General features: G+C 40.1%; 1 protein-coding gene across 14 annotated transcripts in view; it reads left to right on the plus strand.

Moving 5' to 3' along the window:
* Positions 1-20,574, plus strand: part of nav2a (neuron navigator 2a) — a 122,874-nt gene that overhangs the window by 93,585 nt on the left and 8,715 nt on the right. For 13 of the 14 annotated variants that reach the window (XM_053238005.1, XM_053238006.1, XM_053238004.1 and 10 more), the window contains 21 exons: positions 112-418; positions 942-1,575; positions 2,566-2,904; positions 3,806-3,871; positions 4,934-5,091; positions 5,262-5,441; positions 6,976-7,028; positions 8,881-8,904; positions 10,332-10,406; positions 11,327-11,410; positions 12,200-12,323; positions 12,697-12,833; positions 14,539-14,702; positions 14,878-15,031; positions 15,375-15,522; positions 15,686-15,789; positions 16,209-16,304; positions 18,005-18,173; positions 18,314-18,424; positions 19,167-19,291; positions 19,630-19,778. In XM_053238005.1, coding sequence (XP_053093980.1) covers positions 112-418; positions 942-1,575; positions 2,566-2,904; positions 3,806-3,871; positions 4,934-5,091; positions 5,262-5,441; positions 6,976-7,028; positions 8,881-8,904; positions 10,332-10,406; positions 11,327-11,410; positions 12,200-12,323; positions 12,697-12,833; positions 14,539-14,702; positions 14,878-15,031; positions 15,375-15,522; positions 15,686-15,789; positions 16,209-16,304; positions 18,005-18,173; positions 18,314-18,424; positions 19,167-19,291; positions 19,630-19,778 — 3,401 coding nt within the window. The remainder of the gene's footprint in view (positions 1-111; positions 419-941; positions 1,576-2,565; positions 2,905-3,805; positions 3,872-4,933; positions 5,092-5,261; positions 5,442-6,975; positions 7,029-8,880; positions 8,905-10,331; positions 10,407-11,326; positions 11,411-12,199; positions 12,324-12,696; positions 12,834-14,538; positions 14,703-14,877; positions 15,032-15,374; positions 15,523-15,685; positions 15,790-16,208; positions 16,305-18,004; positions 18,174-18,313; positions 18,425-19,166; positions 19,292-19,629; positions 19,779-20,574) is intronic. The other variant, XM_053238002.1, reaches the window with a different exon arrangement.

Consider the following 20,574-nt stretch of genomic DNA (forward strand, 5'->3'; position numbering starts at 1 on the left):
ATTAGTGAAATAATCTTTCAGTGTTTGCCATATTCTCTCAAACGGTATTGGGTTGTTTATATTTGTTATGAAAAAAATATTTGTTATATCGTTGTGTTCATACATTTATAGCCACAGACTGATGCTGAGAAACATTCAGCCACTGAGCGAAACTCAAGCTGGTCTTGTGATGAAGTCAAGAAATCAGACGGAGGTTCGGACAGCAGCGTGAAAATGGAGTCTGGCTCAAAATGGCGACAAAACCCTTCTGATGTATCAGATGAGTCGGATAAGGGAGGATCTGGGAAAAGGGGTGGTGCCATCTCTCAGACTGGTTCATGGAGGCGGGGCATGAGTGCCCAGGTTGGCGTGACTGCGCCACGCACGAAAAACACAACAGTTACCTCAGGACCAGGCATGATGAAAACACATGGGACTGGTGGGTTTGCTTTAGTTATGTTGCTACACTGGCCTTCTTTAGACTCTTTAAACATTAGAAACACAAATTCTGTCCTAACAAGATAGTGGTCATTTTCTGTTTGAATTTACGTACTTTGTTGTTGTTGGTGTGTGAGGGTCTGTGTGTATTTCTCGTAATGCTCTGTCAGCCGAGGGGTGGCTTACAAACATCAGACGTGTGTTTTATGAAATATGGTTAGCTGCATTAGCTGTAGCATAGCACTAGAAGTCATTATGTTTTTAGTATCCTTGTGTTCTATGCCTGTGCAGATTTATGTAGTGTACTAATCTCATACACTAATCACTAATTAGCTGAGTAGCTAGTTGGCTGTATTTACCTAACAGTGAGTTACTAAAACAGTGGGTGAAATTCTGTTCTTTAGTATCTCTTGTTTCTGAAGCAGTATGTGAGTACAAATTATATTTATTTAACTTAACTCAATAACCATTTCTTGTTATAATAAATATACAAGACTTTTATTTGTACTGTCTGTCTTTTGTAGCTAAAACGGATGATGCTAAAGTGTCAGAGAAAGGCCGCATTTCTCCCCACACTAACAACATTCAGAGCTGTGACCCTGTCCTCTCCCGTGTTTCCTTCGGCTTTAAGAAACCCACCTCCGGGTCCATATCTGGTCCCACTGCCACAGCAACGACCTCCAGCACAGCCATGGTGTCAGCTAGCAGAGTCACGGTCATCAGTGGCTCAGCCACACTGGGGAAAATCCCCAAATCCACAGCACTGATGGTGGGTGGAGTCAGATCTGGTCTGAAAGGGTCAGCACCAGAGTGTGCCATGGTGACTCAGGAGGATGGCGGCCTAGCAACCAGTGTTAGGTCGACACTGCAGTATCGGAGTCTGCCACGACCTTCACGCTCCACCCATAACCGCTCATCCACCAGCAGCATTGAATCGGGATCGAGCAGCCGAGGCCCTGCCATCAATGTTACTGCCTCGACCAATAAGACACGAGAGTCCATCCCCAATGCGAAAACCAATCAGACGGACAAGGAAAAGGGTGGAGTCTCAGAGACGGACAACTTGAGAACAAACGTGGTTGGCTCAAGTTCGACAATTCCACAGACAGCGAGACAAGGAAGTAAATATACAGAGGTTTCATCACCCACACTGCGCAGGTATTCACACACACACACACACACACACACAAGTAAAAAAAGGCAGTTTTCTTCATGGGTCCAATCAGATGTCCCCACAAAGGTCAAAACTGTCTGATATTCCTATCCATGTGGGGACATTTGGTCCTCATCGCGATATAAAAACATGCACACACACAAATGTGTTGAAGTGCTCATCAACCTGTGAGCTGCTGCCCCCAGTGGACTATAGTAGTACTTGTGCATAAATATCTTAAATATTGGTGTTGTGCAATCTGGGATGGACAATTTAGGGAAAATATCTAATTGTTGTGCTATTTTTACTTTCAATATTAGTTATAATATAATTAATGTGTTTGTATAATACAATTAACTGTGATGCAGTGTTGATGCAGTGTTGATGATGTTTCCCAATATAGCTGCACTTTTACTTTCTTTCTTGCGTGACCTTTGTTTGATACTTATTTAAACTCGCTTTTAAAACATGATCTGAAAATCATTGGAAGATCCAATAACTACATTTTCCTGTACTGTAAAAGTGTAATATTATCTTTCACTGTTGGTGTGAAGAAGAATATAGAGATAAAGCTCTTAGACACAGGGCTGTAATTCTCCCACAATATGTGTGGATTTTTAAAAAGTAGACATGGCAGAGATTGCATTTAGAAAGAATAAATAAATAAATAATTGTGTTTGCTTGCAATTAGATCAGGAATATTTAGTATATAAGACAACAGGTTTTAAGCAGTTTGAAGGTAAGGTGTAGGTGAATGGAAACAGTTAATGAATATCAAAAATCCTTATTTGACTAGCTAGCTGACTGTCTAACTAGTTAGAGCTTGCTATTTACTAAAAAGTTAATTTATTCCATTTGCTTAATGTTAATGCCTGCCATAAGGTCAGAAAAATACAATTCCCAAAGTTCTCTTTGACCTGACACTCTCAACTCTTTATTTTGTACTTTTCTTACTCCCTGTTTTATTTCAGCTTTCTCATCCTGTTTGTCTTTAGACTTTTTGGAGGTAAAGCTGCTAAGCAGGCCACTGCCACAGAGAACCTGAAGAACTCTGTGGTCATTTCAAACCCTCATGCCACACTGGGACACCACTCTGTGCCCTCCGCTGGGCTCCTGGACTCCCCCTCAGCGGGCAGTAGTGGGGGTGCAGGGGGCAGTGAGCAGGTGTCCAGCCCTGGCTCGGGCTACTCAGGGGGCACGGGCACATGGGGCCACCCCTCTGTCAGCAGCATGCACACCAGCACTGAATCCATCGATATGTCAGTCAGCAGCGGGCATCAGCGAGACAACGGCCACCACCCAATCACTCGCGCTGGAAGTGCCAAGACGGAGAGGTGAGTTGGATGAGAGGAAGCAACAGAAGTCTTCGAATAGGATATTTAGGTATTTGGATATGTAGGTATCCGAATGGAGTATTTGGACAGGGGTAATTCTGTGAGATTGTTTGGATGCATTTGTTTGATGTGTTGGTTGCCTTATTCAGCTGGTGTATTTAAACAGGGTATTTATATCTGAGTTTTGGAATAGGGGCACTGGATTTTAGAATTTAGATGTGATGTTTGGTCAGAACTTTGCTTTTTTTTTTAAATAATGGATATTTAACAGGGGTATTTGAGATAGGGAGGGTAACTGATAGGTATTTGAATGGGATGTTTAGACAGAGGTATTTGATTAGCGGAACTGAGCAGAGTAGGACAGGGATTCTGGATATTTGGATGAGGGAGGCATGTGTTTTTGGATTGCAGTGTTACAATAGAATAAATGGATACAAGTATTAGGAAGGAATAGTTGAGTGAGATAATTTGGATGGATTTATTTAATTGTATAGTTAAACAGTGCATTAATGAGATGTTTGAACAGGGTGTTTAACCGGGATATTTGGATGGATTTGTTTGAAATGTATATTTGAATGTATATCCAGATGGGATGATCAAGGCAAAAAGAGTATTTGAATAGTCAAATTACCTAGCACATTTTGAAAAGGACATTTTGTTTATAATATTCAGACACCTGGGTTTACATCAGTCTGGGTTGATATTAGTCTGTACTGGTATTCAGGTTGGGAAAATGAGTCAGTGTTTTGTTAAGATATCTAAATGGAGTATTTGGATGGAGTGTTGTTGGCTGAAGTTTAAGGTCTGAAGTTTCCCAATAATGTATACATAATTCTTCTTATGTCCACCCTCCCAACCTTATTCTCTTTTTCTCTCCTCTAATCCCTAATTCCTCTGTTAGTCCCTTCTCTTCTCCCTCTGCTAGTCCCAAATTCAGCCGCAACACCTTGCCTCGGAAACAGGACAGGTAAAGGTGTTTGTGTGCTTAACCACTGCTAACTAACACCTGTGGTTTCTGTGCGTTTGTCTTTTGCCCTTGCATTGATTTTTCTATTGGCACCACCTAGTGGTTACTTTGCCAAAATGCTTTGCTGAACCCCGCTAATGTAGCAGTTCTTCATTTAATTTGCTATCACAGAAGGTTTGTGTATGTATGTGTGTGTGTGTGTGTGTGTGTGTGTGAATTACTTGAGCGCTGTGCTATGTATTGTACAACCGTGTAGCTTGCATTACACTTTTAAGTATTTATCACAAAACTGGCTGTCACTGTTTCATTTACATTTCAGCAGTGCAGTGAGTGTGTCAGTCCTGATTTTTATGACAAATGTCTGAGATTGCTGAAAGTTTTTGTTCTACAAAATGTCATTGTAACTGCGCTAGCAATAACAGTGTCCCCCATGACATCAGCGTGGCACCCAACTTCTCACAGGAATTATAAAAACAGCACTTATCAATAAATAATTCAGTAATAATTTTTCACGTTTTAGGGTGGACTTTATCTTTAAGAGAGAATCATAACAGGTCTTGGCTGACATTTGATGTAGGGGGGAATTTGGGTAAGGGGTAATTTTTTTTTTGTTGGTCACACTGTCCCTTTAAGGGAAGTTGACAAGGCCCGCTTTAGAAACAATATTGCCAGCTTTATTTTGCTGTTCGGGCTCCTCTGTGCGTGTGGAACTAAACATTCTTTAGTATTTGTGCACATTCCTTGTGGGGCTAAGGCACCTGTGTGTGTGTGTGTGTGTGTGTGGGCAAGCTGTGCCAGCACATTATTTTTAAGTTTAGCTTTGTGATGTCCCCTCCTGTTGCTGTGAGCTTTATCCTGGAGCAAGCTGCTAGCATGCTGATGTTGAGTAAATGTTGGCTTGTCAGCTCAGTCAGACTTAATAACAGTTTTCGCATCACACACACACATACACACACACACAGTGCATCAGTAATGAGAGTGTATTATGCCAAAAGTGGTGACACTTTTATTTTTACCTGACACTGATTTGTCAGTTGGAGGACCTGTGATACTTTCCTGCAGGTACACCCCCTCGCCGCAGCTCCGCCCAGAAGAGGCCCGTGATTGGCTGCGTTCGCATTCTATCAGCGGATTGCAGGAGTCGGCCAGTAACTCACCTTTTTCTACCGGCTCCAGTGTGACCTCACCATCTGGGACGCGTTTCAATTTCGGACAGCTTGGTAAACTGGACTTCTTTATGTTCATCAGCATAAATCAGGCGTGCTCAGAGAATTGATTACACCACAATACTCAAACCAGAGAGATATTTATCATGGATTTTTTAATTTAAAAAATTTGTGAGAGTAATGGACTTGTAGGAGTATTCAAGTGCGTGTGTGTGTGTTTGCAGCCAGTCCCACCACAGCAGCTCAGATAAACCTTGTGAGTCTGCGCAACAGCGGTCTGACCAATCAGGACGCAGTGCTGGACATATGCAATGAGGGCCGTCTGAGAAACTCCTGTGTCTCATTGGATGAGAAAAACCGCATCATGAGTCGCTCCGCCTCCTTCAGAGATGGGTTTGAAGAAGGTGAGGGAACAGGAAGGAGGGATGCGGGAGGGATGTTGGAGGTGGTGGCTCAGGAGTTATGGCTTTGGGCTGTTGAGCAGAAGGTTGTGAGTTCACATCTCAGCAACTGCTTGAATAAGACACTTAATTCTCAACTGTAAGTTGCTTGGATAAAAGCGACAGCCAATTGGATACAAGTAAAGGGGAGGATGATACATGGAGTGGGAGAGATAATCAAAAAGGAGAAAAGAAAGAAGAAGGATATATGGATCAGTGATTGAGGGAATCAGCCAAATGTGCTGTTCAATGGTGACTGAGGGAGGAAAAGTGACAGTAACTGTTTAATATGTAACACAATAATGATCATAAATGAGTATAAAACAAATAATACAGTCTGTTTAATAATTTATCGGTAATGATTTTTCAGTTATTACGGGTTGAAGCAGGAGAGACGGAGCCACCATGTCATTGAAAGTCTTTTCTTTCCTTCACTGTATCTTTATCCCTCTCTCCACCTCTCCGTCTGCTGTGTGCTTGAATAATGTGCAGCGTTACATAATCCAGCCATTCATAAAACACCCCTTGGGCAAATACTATGTTTTAGTGGTATTGTAAAACAGGAGCAGTGTATCAGATATGAACATCACGCGCACACACACACACACACACACACACACACACACACACACAGACTGGGTGGTTCTCCTTCTCTTTCTCTCCTGTCTGATCTCTCATCTATGTGTCATCACATCACTTCCTCCTGTTGTCCTGCGGGGGTGTCGCATTGTCAGGGAGACTGTGGTTGGTCTGAGAGTGTGTGATTTGCCATGGCGTGTAATTTGATGCCACACACCCGTGTTTCTCTCAGCTCACAGTAAGCTGAACATTATCTTTGTAAGTCAGTGTTCACATCGGGCGTGTTATTGTAGAGAAAAAGTGCTGCCTCAAGCGTTTTTTTTTTTTCTGCTGATATGGAAAAAGTAGCTCACGCAACATGTAACACTGTAACCATAGCAACAGTGTTACCACTAAGATCTGGTATCCGACTGAACCAGCTAGCTAATTATTATTATTATTATTAATCTCTTCTTTTGAGAAGGAGACTGCTTGTCATCACTTTAGTAGGAAGCGCGAGTGCTTCTGCTTGCTGTAGGGATCTTGGCGATCAGCATAAACAGCTAGCTAATGAAATGAAATAAATGAAGCTTGTTTGCGTTATTCAGGGTTTTATTGAGAAGTTACTTTTTGACCTTTTGTTTTGCTCTGCTTTTTTGCTGCTCTTTTTAAACACAGTTGCATTCTGAATGCACTGCACTCACTTCCATTATTATAACCATAATATATACATATTAGTGTATATTACAGTAATAGTGCAGGAATATTTCAATAAAACGTGGCATTCCCACATCAAAGTAGTGCAGCTCGCACACACTCCGCATCTCATGATACACTGATATTTTCTGGTAAATACAATATAATAATTCCTCAGTTAATATATATTAAAATTAAAGTAAAAGTATTTGATGTCCGTGTTTTCTTTGTTTTTCCCCTCCAGTACATGGATCGTCTCTTTCTCTGGTCTCGAGTACATCTTCCATCTACTCCACGGTGAGTTTTTTCAATTTCTGTTTTTAAGGATTAGAAATATAAATTTAGGTAAAAAAAAACAAAACAAAGTCTATTAGCTACCTGTGAAGGTGTAGCTAAAGGTGTGTCACACTAGGAAGAGAGTAGGACAGACAGAGAAGAGAACAGGAATGAAAGAAAAGGAGCGAGAGAGAGATTAGAAAAAGTAGGTGCATAACATTGAAGATAAAGAATGAGTGTAAGAATTTTCAGTCAGTGCATCAGCCACACCGGTGCATCGCCATTGGGGGCAGAGCTGAAGGTGTGTCTCACTGACAGAGAGAGAGAGTGCTGACAGAGTGAAGTTCTTAATCTGTGGAAGAAAGAGAGAGAGAGAATAGAACGAGAGACAGACAAACAAACAGAGTATTAGCCGGAGAGAGAATTAAAAAGACGAATACTGAGGAATAAAACAAAATTAAGTGTAAAAATGATGGCTACTCTGACGATCTGTGGTGATGTGAGTGCTTGGCATAATACGGTAAGATCTCTCACACACACACACACACACACACACAATTATTTGTTTAAATGTATTTTGTGGTTATGTGTATTTGTTTCTAAATTTCTATGCATATATTTATGTCATTACTTGAGTTAAAAGGACAGCTATCTCATTAGGATCCTTATTTTAGGCAAATTTGAAGTTTTGTGTGTGTGGGTGTGTGTGACGTGTCCTTCTCTGAGGCATTAGCAGAATTCTGTTTGAAAAACTTAAATCTAGGGCTTACAGAATACTAAGACAGTATAATAAACCATGATAAAATTGTGATTACTGTGATTATTACTGTATGAATAATGTAATATTGACACACACCTGATCATTAACTAGTGTGTGTGTGTGTGTGTGTGTGTGTGTGTGTCTGTGTGTCCATGTGTGTGTGTATACATCTCACTGTCTCTTTATTTACCCATATGTCTGCCTGTCTGTCTGGTGTGTCTCTGTGCATGTTGTCTCTCATACGTAATGGAGTGTGTGTTTCATACCTCAGGCTATTTTTCTTGGCGATAACATTTGGATGGGTGCTGCTGTAGGGTGTGTGTGTGTGTGTGTGTGTGTGTGTGTGTGTAGTGAAAACCAGCATGTGCTATCATGCAAGCACACAAAAACAAAAACACTGACAAGTGTAGGTGGAGACCAATAATCTATCAGCTTGTTGTCATAACACACTGTGTGTGTTTGCATGAACACACTAGTACAGTAATGGACTTACTCAGGGTGTGTAGGCTTCAGAGTGTAGATTTTATTGTTTTAGCAGAGCTGTTGAGCAAAATTGGCTATTTGCAGAAGGACTATAGACTTCATAAATTAATAAATGAACTTTTATAATTACTCTTGTTGAATCAGAGTTTATTAGAGGTGCTGGATGAATTATTACTAAAGTCAAATTTGTTTTGCAGTTGTCATATTATTGTGTTGTTTGTGTGTGTGTGTGTGTTGTTGGACTGGGCACACACTCTTATGTCTTAATGATGACTGGAATACATGACAATTTACACATTGTGGGGACCTTTCACTGTCCCCAGGGATAAAAGTGTATATACATAAGAAGTGCAGCTTTTTTTTTTTTTATTTAAACACTGTGTAAGTGTTTAGAGTTTAGTATTAGGTGTAGTGCATAGCCTTAATTAATTATTGTTATGCTTATTGTTATACTGTTTTATATTATGTGTGTGTGTGTGTGTGTGTGTGTGAGTGATTAGATTAGAATGCCATCGGTCATCTCCATCATTCCAGACATAACATCCCTGTGGAACAGTTACTGGAAAAAACAACAAAAAAAAAACTGTGTGTATGTTAAATCTTGTGAATCATTTATTTGTTCTTTTCCAGAATGAAGAGAAGTCACAGTCAGAGGTGAGCACACACACACACACACACACACACATCTTCTCCTCTCTCTCTGTCTCTTTGAGAGGGACTTCCCCTACTTGTGTGCATATCACTTATACACTTATACTTGTACATACTTGCTCTCTCTCTCTCTCTCTCTCTCTCTCTTTCTCTGTGTGTGTGTGTGTTCTCAATGACCTGTTGTAAAGACATGCCTGAGGGTGGTTTCACGCAGGTCCTGTTTCATGCTCATTTTCAGTAACCGTTTATCTGAATCGAGTGATGTGGCTCTGAAACAATGACGTGGAATCAGTTCTGTCTCTGGGACACAATGAGAGAGCACAGAACACACACATTCATGACTGATCTCAAATCAGCACTCTGCATGATAACCTTTGTGTTTCATATTGGTTTCCAAGTGCATCAGAAAATCATTTGCATTATTGTAGAGAGACTTCCTCTCAGCGATGACACACTTCCTTCCCGATTGTGTGCCTGAGAGCCCAATAGAGCAGTTGTGGCCATGATCTCTGCCTGGGAGGGATGGCTTTACACTCTCCCCTGTCCATTCTGTCCAATCATGGGCGCTTGTGTTGTGTATGTGGAAGAAGATAGTGCTGTCCTCCACGTGTGTTATGCTGCTTTGTGGCGCAGCATAAACAGCAGTTCGATAAGATGTGCTGGCTGACTTCTCATGTCTCAGAGGAAGCACGTGTCAGTCTTCACCTCCCTGGTTGGTAGCTGTTGTATAAGGGGAGAGCTCGCTGTTGGGTGTGAATTGGCCACATAGAGAGGGAAAAAAGGGGGTGGAAGGGTGTTGGTCAATCACAGTTCAAAATCACTGCAACTTGGAATACAGACTGCAACCGTGACAACAATCATAAATATCAGTTTAGACTAGACCTGTACTGCTAAAGACAATGAGAAAGATTAATACTGCGATTGTAAAGTACTGAAAGAACACCCTTTGAGGTATAACCATAGAAACAGTATAACTGTGGAGAGAGAGAGAGAGGGAGTTACCTACAGCACCACTGTGTGTTTACACGTTACTCAGTAGGAGTTGTGTCGTGTACATCCTTCTCTGATCTTAACTTGCGTTGTCTGCACAAAAACACACGCACACTGACAAACACACAGACACACACCTGCAACTCTTCTTTTATTCTATTCCTATTCTCTTTAACACACCTGTGCAAGTGAACTTTCTATGACGCCCCACCTATATTCACTCACGCATCAGCTCTCTTTAACCTTTGCAATTTCTTGCCTTCTTTATTCATTCCATTCTCGTCTTTTCTCTTTGTAATCTTTGTATGTCTCTCTTTGTCTATTTCTGTCAGTCTCTCTTATTTCTCTCTCTTTTTTGATCCACATTTATGTGTATTTTTCTTAACAACAAGAACAACAACAACAGCAACAATAATAATAATAATAATAATATTTTTCAGATTCGGAAGTTGCGCAGAGAGCTGGACGCCTCGCAGGAGAAAGTGTCGGCACTGACAACACAGCTGAGTGCTAACGTGAGTGCACACACGCACACACACACACACACACACACACAGCAGAATGGGTGTATGTAACCGGTTCTTCATTGCGTGAGTGAGCATGTTGCATGTAATTGGTGATGTGAGCTGAATTACCCAGTGCTGTGACTCACCATCTCTCAGACTGTGTTGTTCCTAATAAATCAATACACATAATAATAATAAAAATAATAATAATAATAATAATAATAATAATACAATAAAGAGGGCGTAATCTCCCACTCCTCAAAGAAAAGCTAACAAGGAGGAGTGGCCTCTCTGCCTATTTGTCTCTGTGAAGGAGGCGTGGCCTCTATGTCTATCCCTCTCTGCATGCTCGAGTCACTGCTCCATGCTTGGAAATAGCCTTGTGTGTTCGAAAATCACAGCACCTCATGCTCTCTGTTAATAAGCACACTTGCTAGCACTGTTCCACGCACTCAGATTAGCCACCCATGCTCTCTGTTAAAGATCCTGTTTATAAATTCCATAATGGAGAGACAGGGACAGCGATGGAAAAGGGAACGATAACCTTGAGACTCCCTGTTCCTCAGTGAAGGACTGTGAGATGTCATTGCTTTGTCTGCGAATTATTTATCACAGAGACTGTGGCTATCACTGCAGTGAAATGAGACCCAGTCACATGGCGTAATATCACAGTGTTTGGCTTCTCTGAGAGCCTATCAGTCGGGGTGGATCAAGAAAAAGTGAGAACAGAGGAGGGAAAAGCCTCACCATGATTATTCTTTTATGGCTGTGTCCCAAACCTCACGTTATACTCACTACATAGGCCACGCAAACACCATCACTTGTAGGGAACCAAATACAGTATTCCAAACCTTATCCGTTTTGTGAGGAGTGTACTGCATAATTTGCATGAATCTGGTGTGTGCGTGTGTGTGTGTATGATTTTTCAGGCCCACCTGGTAGCAGCATTTGAGCAAAGTCTGGCCAACATGACCATCAGACTAAAGAGCCTCACTATGACAGCAGAGCAGAAGGTAAATGCACACACATTTCTGATTTGTGGATATTACATGTGAAACCTGGCAACCCTGCTCAAAAAAAATTTCATTAACATGATGCGAATATTTACTTAATGCTAAAATTAAATAAAAACATTTTTGTTGAACCACTAAAACTGCCTTACTGAGCTCTAAAATAAAACCATATTTCTACTATATTTCTGTACAAACAAAAGAAATATGCTTTAATTTTATTGAGCTGCTGCTCCACATAGCTCACGTAGACCGGGCGCTGTGCCGAGAGCTGCATATTTCTGCTGGCTCTCCACAAAATAACCATTTAATTCATTTGAAAAATATTAAACTGTACAACCTTTGTTGTGGTTGTTTTCCATCGTTCCTAAAAAATCTCCCCGTAAAATCATAGCGTCTACAGGATTCCATTTAGGCTCTCAGCAGCACTGTAAGTGTGTCGCTTTGTTTTATAGAAGAATATGATAGTGAACTTGAATGTAACAAACCCAAAAAACTGAAGTAAATCAGTTAATTCAGTAAAACTGAAGTAAAATATTCGATGACTATTGTTGTCAACTGTAATTAAGAGTTTCTTGATTTGGGAAAGACATTGTGGTTTTGAAATATAGTTAGCTTGCTTTCTCAGTCACATGAGAAAGAAGAGAGGAAGCTTCCAGAAAGTTGGCTCAGAAGTTTAATAAAGTTATTTTATGTCCTATTTTGTTTCAGGGTTTTTCAGTTTTTGTACAATGTCCAGTGTTGTAGCTGTATAAACCTTGCTTGCTTGTGTGTGTGTGTGTGTGTGTGTAGGACTCTGAGCTGAATGAGTTGAGAAAGACCATTGAGTTGCTAAAGAAGCAGAACGCTGTGGCTCAAGCTGCCATTAACGGTGTCATTAACACTCCAGAGCTCACCTGTAAACCTGAACGCACAGGTGAGACAGAGCTTAAATGACTGTAATATCATCACACAGCCATGTTCCCATAATCATACATTTCAATATTACCTATGTATACTTGTCAATTAGCTAGATCTTAGTATGAGTTAGCAAGAACAATGTGAGGTTATATTTATGCTAGCATGAATAGGATTTTAGCTTAAATTACATGTCATGCAGGGCCTATTTCAGGGACAGGTGCGGTCACATTAAAGAGCGATATGAGTCACTTGTAGTTATAAACTGTTAAGTTAGACAGATCGGATCTGTAATGTGAACATGTGAAGAATATCCACTGTGGAAACAGTTATGATAGTGTTTGTTAATGTGTTTGTATTGTGTGTGTGTGTGTGTGTGTGTGTGTGTAAAGGTTCTGTGGGCTCAGTCTCAGTTCAGGCAGAGATGTGTATGCGCAGACAGCACTCATCAGACAGTGTATCCAGCATCACCAGCCACTCCAGCATGGAGAATACAGACAACAGTGGCAAGAAGAAAAAGAAAAACTGGGTGTGTGAAACTGCATGCTCACAAACACACACAAACACACACACACACACACACCAGCGCTAAGTCTGCTTTCTGTGTCTTTCTGTTTCCTCGTCGCTTCATATGGCAGGTGTCTGAGGTAAGAGGAAGTGTGTTAGCATTAATAAGCTTTGCTAACATGATTTTGCGGTATGCTAACCATTACCCTGTTAGCTCCAGCACCCTCGCTCTCTGCTTTCTCTCTTGCTGATGCTTTCCCCATTTTTTTTGTCTTTCACAGTTGGGAAGTTTTACATGTAATTCAGTGGAAGGCATTCGCAAAGTGTTTTTATGGCCACAGCGACATGCTTCCAAATTTATTTAAAAAAGTTCAGCATTTTATAAACTCTTGACCAATCAGGTAGCAATTTGGAGGACAAGTGAAATAAACAAACAAAGTGCCAGTGAAAAATTATTGTTCTTAAGCGAATTGTTATTAAGCGAATATAAGCAGATTTACAGGTTGACTCCAAAATATTTCCAACATTGCCAATGTTACAGTTTTATAACTAAATTTACAACTTGGTTATTTTTGGGACGTTCACCGGTATGCAGTGTGACGTCTCACTTTAACTGAAGCTGCATAGTCGTCACACACGCAGCTCAGATTCTCAGATTTTTTTTGCCTCTAAACGTACGGTGAAGGCAAACAACCTGTGTATGTGTGTGTGACTGCTTGTTGCACTAGAGTTATATAATTTCAAAAATTTCCAAATCCCTGAATGCCCCTGATTAATTCATCTGACTAGCATTGTTTTCTTTATTTTTATTGAACTGGAAGAAAAACATTATATCAGCAGTCTAATAAACCAACACATTTAATCTGGCTGTCCTGAGCACAGGACTAGTGAACCTCCCACTACTAAATTCTGAGGCTTTTTTTGGCCTATATCGTAATTTCACACCTCTATTTGAAGAAAACATAAATATATTTCCCCAAACCGATGCAGAAAAGTTTTATTAACTTGCCTAGGTGTTCTGAAAAAACTACATTAGGTAGAAAAGGAGCCAGTTAACAAATGTGGCTGTAAAAACGGTCCATCTGCTTAAATCTGATTTAATTGCTTTCCTCATGCAATGGATACCATGCGTTGATCAAGCTGTTAGTTTCAGCTGGATTCAGCTAGTACACGGTATAAATGGCAGCTGTCAGATTGTCTGCAGTGCACAGGTGCTGTCTGTTACACTGAAGAGATAGTAGCATTAATAAATATGGGGGGAAAAATTAATAAATATGGAAAATTGATCCAACAGAATAATTAATGGTGATAATTTCAGTGCTGATCGGACAGTAATCAGTCGAACGAAGAGTGACAGTGTGGCTCTGGAGATGAACCTTTTTATTTATTTATTTGCATGTTGGGATGTCTTCTTATGCTATTGCGTATTCTTAAAGTAACAGCACAACATTACACCAGTCATATTTTATTATTTGTACTTTATTTACTGTATAAAAAATGCCATGAAATCCAAGCGTAACACAACCATATTAAAGTGCATGTTACTCCAGTAATAAATGAAACTGTAGTTTTGCTCTCTTTCTGCACTATCCTTCCTTGTGTTTCTTTATTTTGTCTTTTTCTCCACTCTTGTTTTCCCCCTGCTGCACTCTACGTAATGCTTTATCGCTTATCATTTCCAACACTTCCCAGCTCACTCTTTCTTGTCTCTTGTCTCTGTTTTTCAGTTGCGTAGCTCCTTTAAACAGGCATTCACCAAAAAGAAGTCACCTAAATCCGCCTCGTCCCATTCAGACATTGAGGAAATGAACGACTCACTCCCTTCATCTCCTAAACTCCCTCATAATGGATCCAGCAGCTCCACACCCATGCTCAGGAACTCCAACTCACTGTATGTCTGTGTGTTTATGTGTGTGTGTGCGTGCATGTGTGTCAGTGGCGGGGACGGGATGGGGGGGACGGGACGGGACTTTCTTTCTCCAGCAGATTGCACTAATGATTAATCATTTTTGTACCCATACAATGCTGTAGCTGTTTATGTTTCACTGTTTATTATTAATCCACAGGTTGCCAGAGGGTTTAGATGGAGAGGCGGAAACTGTAATGCAGCTACGGAGTGAGTTGAGAGAGAAAGAAATGAAGTTGACAGACATCCGGTTAGAGGCACTTAGCTCCGCCCACCAGCTTGACCAATTACGAGAGGCCATGAATCGGATGCAGGTAAAAAATAAAAAATAAAAAAATAAATAAACCAAAAACCACATGATTTCTATGCTGAATTTGTCCCAAATGCTAGAATTTATCAGTCATTAGCGTTCTTAGTAGAACATCAGCCATTTTTTAAGACTCTATTCCAAACAATAGAGCAAACAAAATCCATTCTAACAAAAATGTTAATGGTTATTTCATGTTTGAGTTGAGTATACACCAGTATAGTTTTACTGTCACTCACTTTGTGTGTATTCCCCACACTTCAGGCAACACTGAGAAATTTTTAATATAAAGTTTAGTCAAACAAATACTAGAAGATAACAAATGGCTTTGTTTGTGTGTGTTTGTATAGGCTGAGATTGAGAAGCTGAAAGCGGAAAATGACCGTTTGAAGATGGAGAATCAGGCAAACGGTGGCCGAACGTTAATCACCCCATGTTCCATCACAACTCCATCAAACGAACTCTCACAACAAAACCCCCATGAGTCCACAAGCTTTGGTAAAATTCATGACCAAGCACTGTTTCTACTTCATCTGTTATTAAAAAAATGAAAGTCAAATGATATTTCTAGACAAATGTGGGAAGGCAGCATGTTGTAATATTGCATTTTTGATGTGAGTGTATTAAAAAAATATTTTAAAAAATTCCTCTCCCACTGCAGATATACTGCTGGATGATTCTGGAGGAGATGGCAGTTTCCGTAAAGATGGCCAACATGTAAAGATCATAGTCAGTTTACAGGGGGAGGATGCTCCCAGGAAAGAGGTTCGCCCTTAAATTTATTATCAAAAATGAACACAGTCAAGTCTGTTGTTGTGGCATGATTGGTTAAATAGCCTGTTTTCTCAAAATACACACTATTATAGCCTTCAGTTCATCTTCACTGATTAACTTGTTATGCAAAGTCAGCAGAAGTGGTCAGGACAGTTTTCTGTCCTGATGAGGTATTATTAGGCTCTGACTAATGGACAGAATTTTTAATCCTCCAGATGTATGAAAGCTATGCAGGCCACTATGTGAACAATGACACTTGCATAGCTTCCAGATCTGCACTTTCAGTCGTTATAACCCTGATCTGTGAGAATCAGGATGCTGGAACAGTGCATAGAGTACAGTGCATAGTGGTGATTTGAGACAGAGCCACTGTGTCAGTAATAAGTATGATGACATTTTGTGTGTTTTAGGATTGCAGACCACGGGACTTCCTGATCGGCTGTATTGGAGTTAGTGGGAAAACCAAATGGGACGTTTTGGATGGAGTAGTGAAACGCCTATTTAAAGTAAAGCTTACACTGCATGATCATTCTTATCTTTCATATTGTGCTTACTTCATACTAACACTTGGTTGGTAAATTAAGTTAAAAAGTTGCATCAATATTTACATATTCAGACTTGGCTTACACAGGTGCTTAACTTTGGGTTAGATCTTTCATATTGTTAAAATTACCTACCTGCAGTTCATGCCGCTGAGGTTGCCAGATGTTTCTTGTTTAGAGCTTTTCTAGATTTTAAGATGTGTTCAGATTATCACCTTTAAAGACAAGGACTGTAAACATGAAAAAAAAAATCAAGGGATTAGAAAATGCGGACTGACAAACGACATCACATTTTTTGTCATGTACTTTCAACTGCAGTAAGATAAGAGACAATAAAAATACTGTTCAGACTAATATAATAACATAAAATGCTATTATTCAGAAAATATTCAGATAAACTTTGAACAGTAGTCCACTATATTGTGAATATATTAACAATATCATTATTAAATCCTCATAATGTGCATGTAAGTCAACTCTGAATATGGCCCATTACTCACAGCTGTCGCACTGCCCTCACCGCTGACGGTTCGTCCGTAGGGGCCGGAGGTGCAGAGCCCCACCACTTACATCAGCCATTCTATTAACAAATGTTAATCTTCATAAAATCATCATTCACAACTCCATTCATTCGCCTCTTTGAGCGACCAACAATTGAAAAAATCTGACAGATATAAGCTGATGTTACACAGATCTGCTCACCTGTAGATGAATAATCATGGGGCAGTGTGCACACTGCCCTATTTAGCTCCATAAAGTTATTATTGCATTACAAAATAGTTCAAAAATGGGAACTGCAGTAAGCGCCAATAGCAGAAGCAGTGGATAGAACAGTTAATATCACCTGAATTCAGGTCTTTTGTATGGATTTTGAGATGAAGCTGGGCTGGAAATTTGGCTGAAACCTGATTATATATATAATAATATTAGCTCTTCTGTGTTTGCGTTGTTGGCGATGGGAGACACACCTGCTATATCAAACACAGCTGACCAGAGATATTTCTTAAACCTCTCAAAATGACTGCATGTTGTCAACACTCAACTGCCTTTTACAGAGTTACTCTAAAAATTCAATAGATTCTAGCCTACAGCGGTGGTTCTCAAACCTTTTTGGTGCCAGGGACCAATTTTACTGTAAAACTTCACAGACTATTTCAGTACAGATTTATTTCATTCACATAATCCAACTATTCAAATATTAGGCTCGAAGTGTATAGTAATTTTCTGTTTCTTTCTGGATCCATAGAGCTTTCTTATTCCTGAACTTTCCATTGACAAATCACATTAGGCCCATGTTGACATTATTTATAGGCTTGTTTTTGAGTTATTGGGTTTTGGATTAAACACATTCAGTTCAAATGACTGCTCAAATAGTCAATTAACTACAAGAACAAAAATATATTAATTTTGATAATGGTGGCTTGTATTTCTACCACTGTAACAAATTTTTTTTTTAAAATCACAAACACCCTGGCTCTGCTTCACAGACACCAACATAACAATAACATTATTCCAACCCTATGCTATAGACTTTAAAATTTGCAGAATTAATAATATAATTCCTGAAGATCTCTAGATTGATTTTATTATGAAGTGTTTTTTGTTTAATGACAGTCATGCACTGTTCCTTTTAAAAAATTCTAACATAGCCAACAATTGTGTAGGAATACATCAGGCATGTAGATCCAGTCAGTCAGCTGGGACTGAGCTCTGACAGCGTGGAGGCGTATCGTATTGGGGATGTGATCAGGCCCGGTAGAGCAGAAACGCCAGAACTGCTTCCCTGCGGATACTTAGTGGGGGAAAACAACACAATAAACATCTCACTTAAAGGTACACAAAAACATACATATTCCCACACACACACCTAAAATCAAACTCTTAGATGATATATGTTCTACTGATATTTCAAGAACTTGTCTAAGGCAGTTGTGTGTGTGTGTGTGTGTGTGTGTGTGTGTGTGTCTATACAGGTGTGAGCTCCCAGTCAACTGACTCACTTGTGTTTGAGATGTTAATCCCGAAGCCTGTGTTGCAGCGCTACGTGTCACTGCTGCACGAACATCGCCGTCTCATTCTGTCTGGTGTGTTGCATATTATTATTATTATTATTATTATTATTATTATTGTACTATACTATTCTATGCTATATTCTATTATACTATACTATACACTAATATACAGTACTTTTGTGATTATAATGATTAAGTACAATCTCTATCCAGTCATGTATCAGCCTGCTGACTGTATAACAGTATAAGTATATATAAGCATGTGTAAGTCTGCCAAGCTCCATCCTGTTCATTTCAGTGGAGAGCTCTGCGAGGTCTGTGTGCTGCAGGACATTCACACTGAGACAATCACAAATAAAGCTTCTCATTATATTATTTTATATAATAACTGTGCAATTGTTTTTTTTTCCAAAATTTGATCAAATTTGAGCCAAGTAAGTCTCATTAGGCTACATGGAAGTGCTAGTTAGGGAGAGTTCCAGTGAAAGTGAGCGAGCTGTTTCCCGCATGTATAGTTTATTGTTACATTGCTGGCATCTTTTAGACAACTTTAAATATGGCCACATAACACAGCAAAAAACCATTTCAAATTGTTTACCTCCCCAAAGACAACATGAGGAAAGGAACAGGACTGAAAATGGAACCTGTCCTTCCATAGTGTACCTTTGATCAATATAGTATTCAGTTATACAAAGGAAAGACAAACAGTACTAAATGTGATGAAAGGCTATTTTATAGTCCTGGGCTTGACCATGACAGTCTTTGTGTTATGCACGCAGTGTAACTGTAACTTTTCTGGCTAACTGTCCTGCAGGTCCAAGCGGCACGGGGAAAACATACCTGGCCCAGCGTCTCGCCGAACACCTGACACTGCTGGAGGGACGCACTGACACACACTCTGCCATCACCACCTTCAACGTGGACCACAAGTCTAGCAAGGTTAGGCCACACACAACTGAACAGGCCACATAAGATTTCTGTTTGATGAGAGGTCAGTTTGTTAAGTGAATCCATATAATTGCACTTCTGTCAACTTCAGTGTGAATTTCATTTTCTTCTTCTGTCTCTCTGTCTGTATCCCTCTGTCTCCCCCTGTCTCTGTTTATATCTCTCCCCTGTCTCTCTCTATATCCCTCTCCCCCCTGTCTCTCTGTCTGTATCCCTCTCTCCCTGTCTCTCTGTTTATATCCCTTTCCCCCATTTCTCTGTCTGTATCCCTCTCTCTCCTTGTCTCTCTTTCTATATCCCTCTCTCCCTGTCTCTCTCGCTCTGTGTAGGAGCTGCGACAGTATTTGTTGGCTGTAGTGGAACAGTGCAGTGTGGATCAACGCGAAGCTCCTTCAGTTATCATACTGGACAACTTGCATCACATCAGCTCACTGGGGGAGATATTCAATGGCCTGCTTACCCAAACACGCCAGCACTGGTAAAGACAGACAGTCAGACAGACACACACACACACACACACACACACAAAGTGTACGTATTTATTTTTGTATTTAATCTTATTCATTCATTCATTCATTCATTTTCCTTCCACTTTTCCTGGTGGGGATCGCACTGACAACAGGCTGAAAAAGTCAGCCCAGACGTCTCTATCCACAGCCACAGGTTCCAGCTCCTCCTGGGTGATCCCCAGGTGTTTCCAACTGTGAGATATCATTTCTCATGTGCAATTATTTAAAAACAATTCAATGATTATTTTTTGGAGAACCCAGCAGAGATATGCTCAGCACAAAGCATGTGCTCTATGTGAGCTGAGGAGCAGCAGCTCTGTTGTGGAATTATTTGATTTTCCTTTACTTTCTCTTATGCTTAAAATCTGTTTCATTCTCTTTATGCTGATTCTTATTATTTGTGAGTGTACTCTGAACCAGGGTGTTCTGACCTGATACGTCTCGCCATAATGTGGCAAAAAAGTAGATAGAATGTACGTAAAGACCCTTTTATCATGCAATGAGCTCTGAACATGTTATCACATAAATGACTTGTTACATATTGGGTAGGCTTTCACGCATTTAATTAAACAGGAAGGGAGACAAGTTGCATGACAAGACCAAAACAGAACTCCAGTATTTTTAAATCTGAAGAACTTTCTGCAAATAAAATTCATCTGCTGTGAAGATCCTGTCTCCAGATTTATCCTTCCAAGTCAAGTCAAGTGGAGTTTATTGTCATTTCAGCCATATATAAGTACATAGTGAAACGAAACAACGTTTCTC

Source organism: Pangasianodon hypophthalmus, chromosome 11, assembly GCF_027358585.1.
Source record: "Pangasianodon hypophthalmus isolate fPanHyp1 chromosome 11, fPanHyp1.pri, whole genome shotgun sequence".
In the NCBI taxonomy this organism is placed as follows: Eukaryota; Metazoa; Chordata; class Actinopteri; order Siluriformes; family Pangasiidae; genus Pangasianodon; species Pangasianodon hypophthalmus.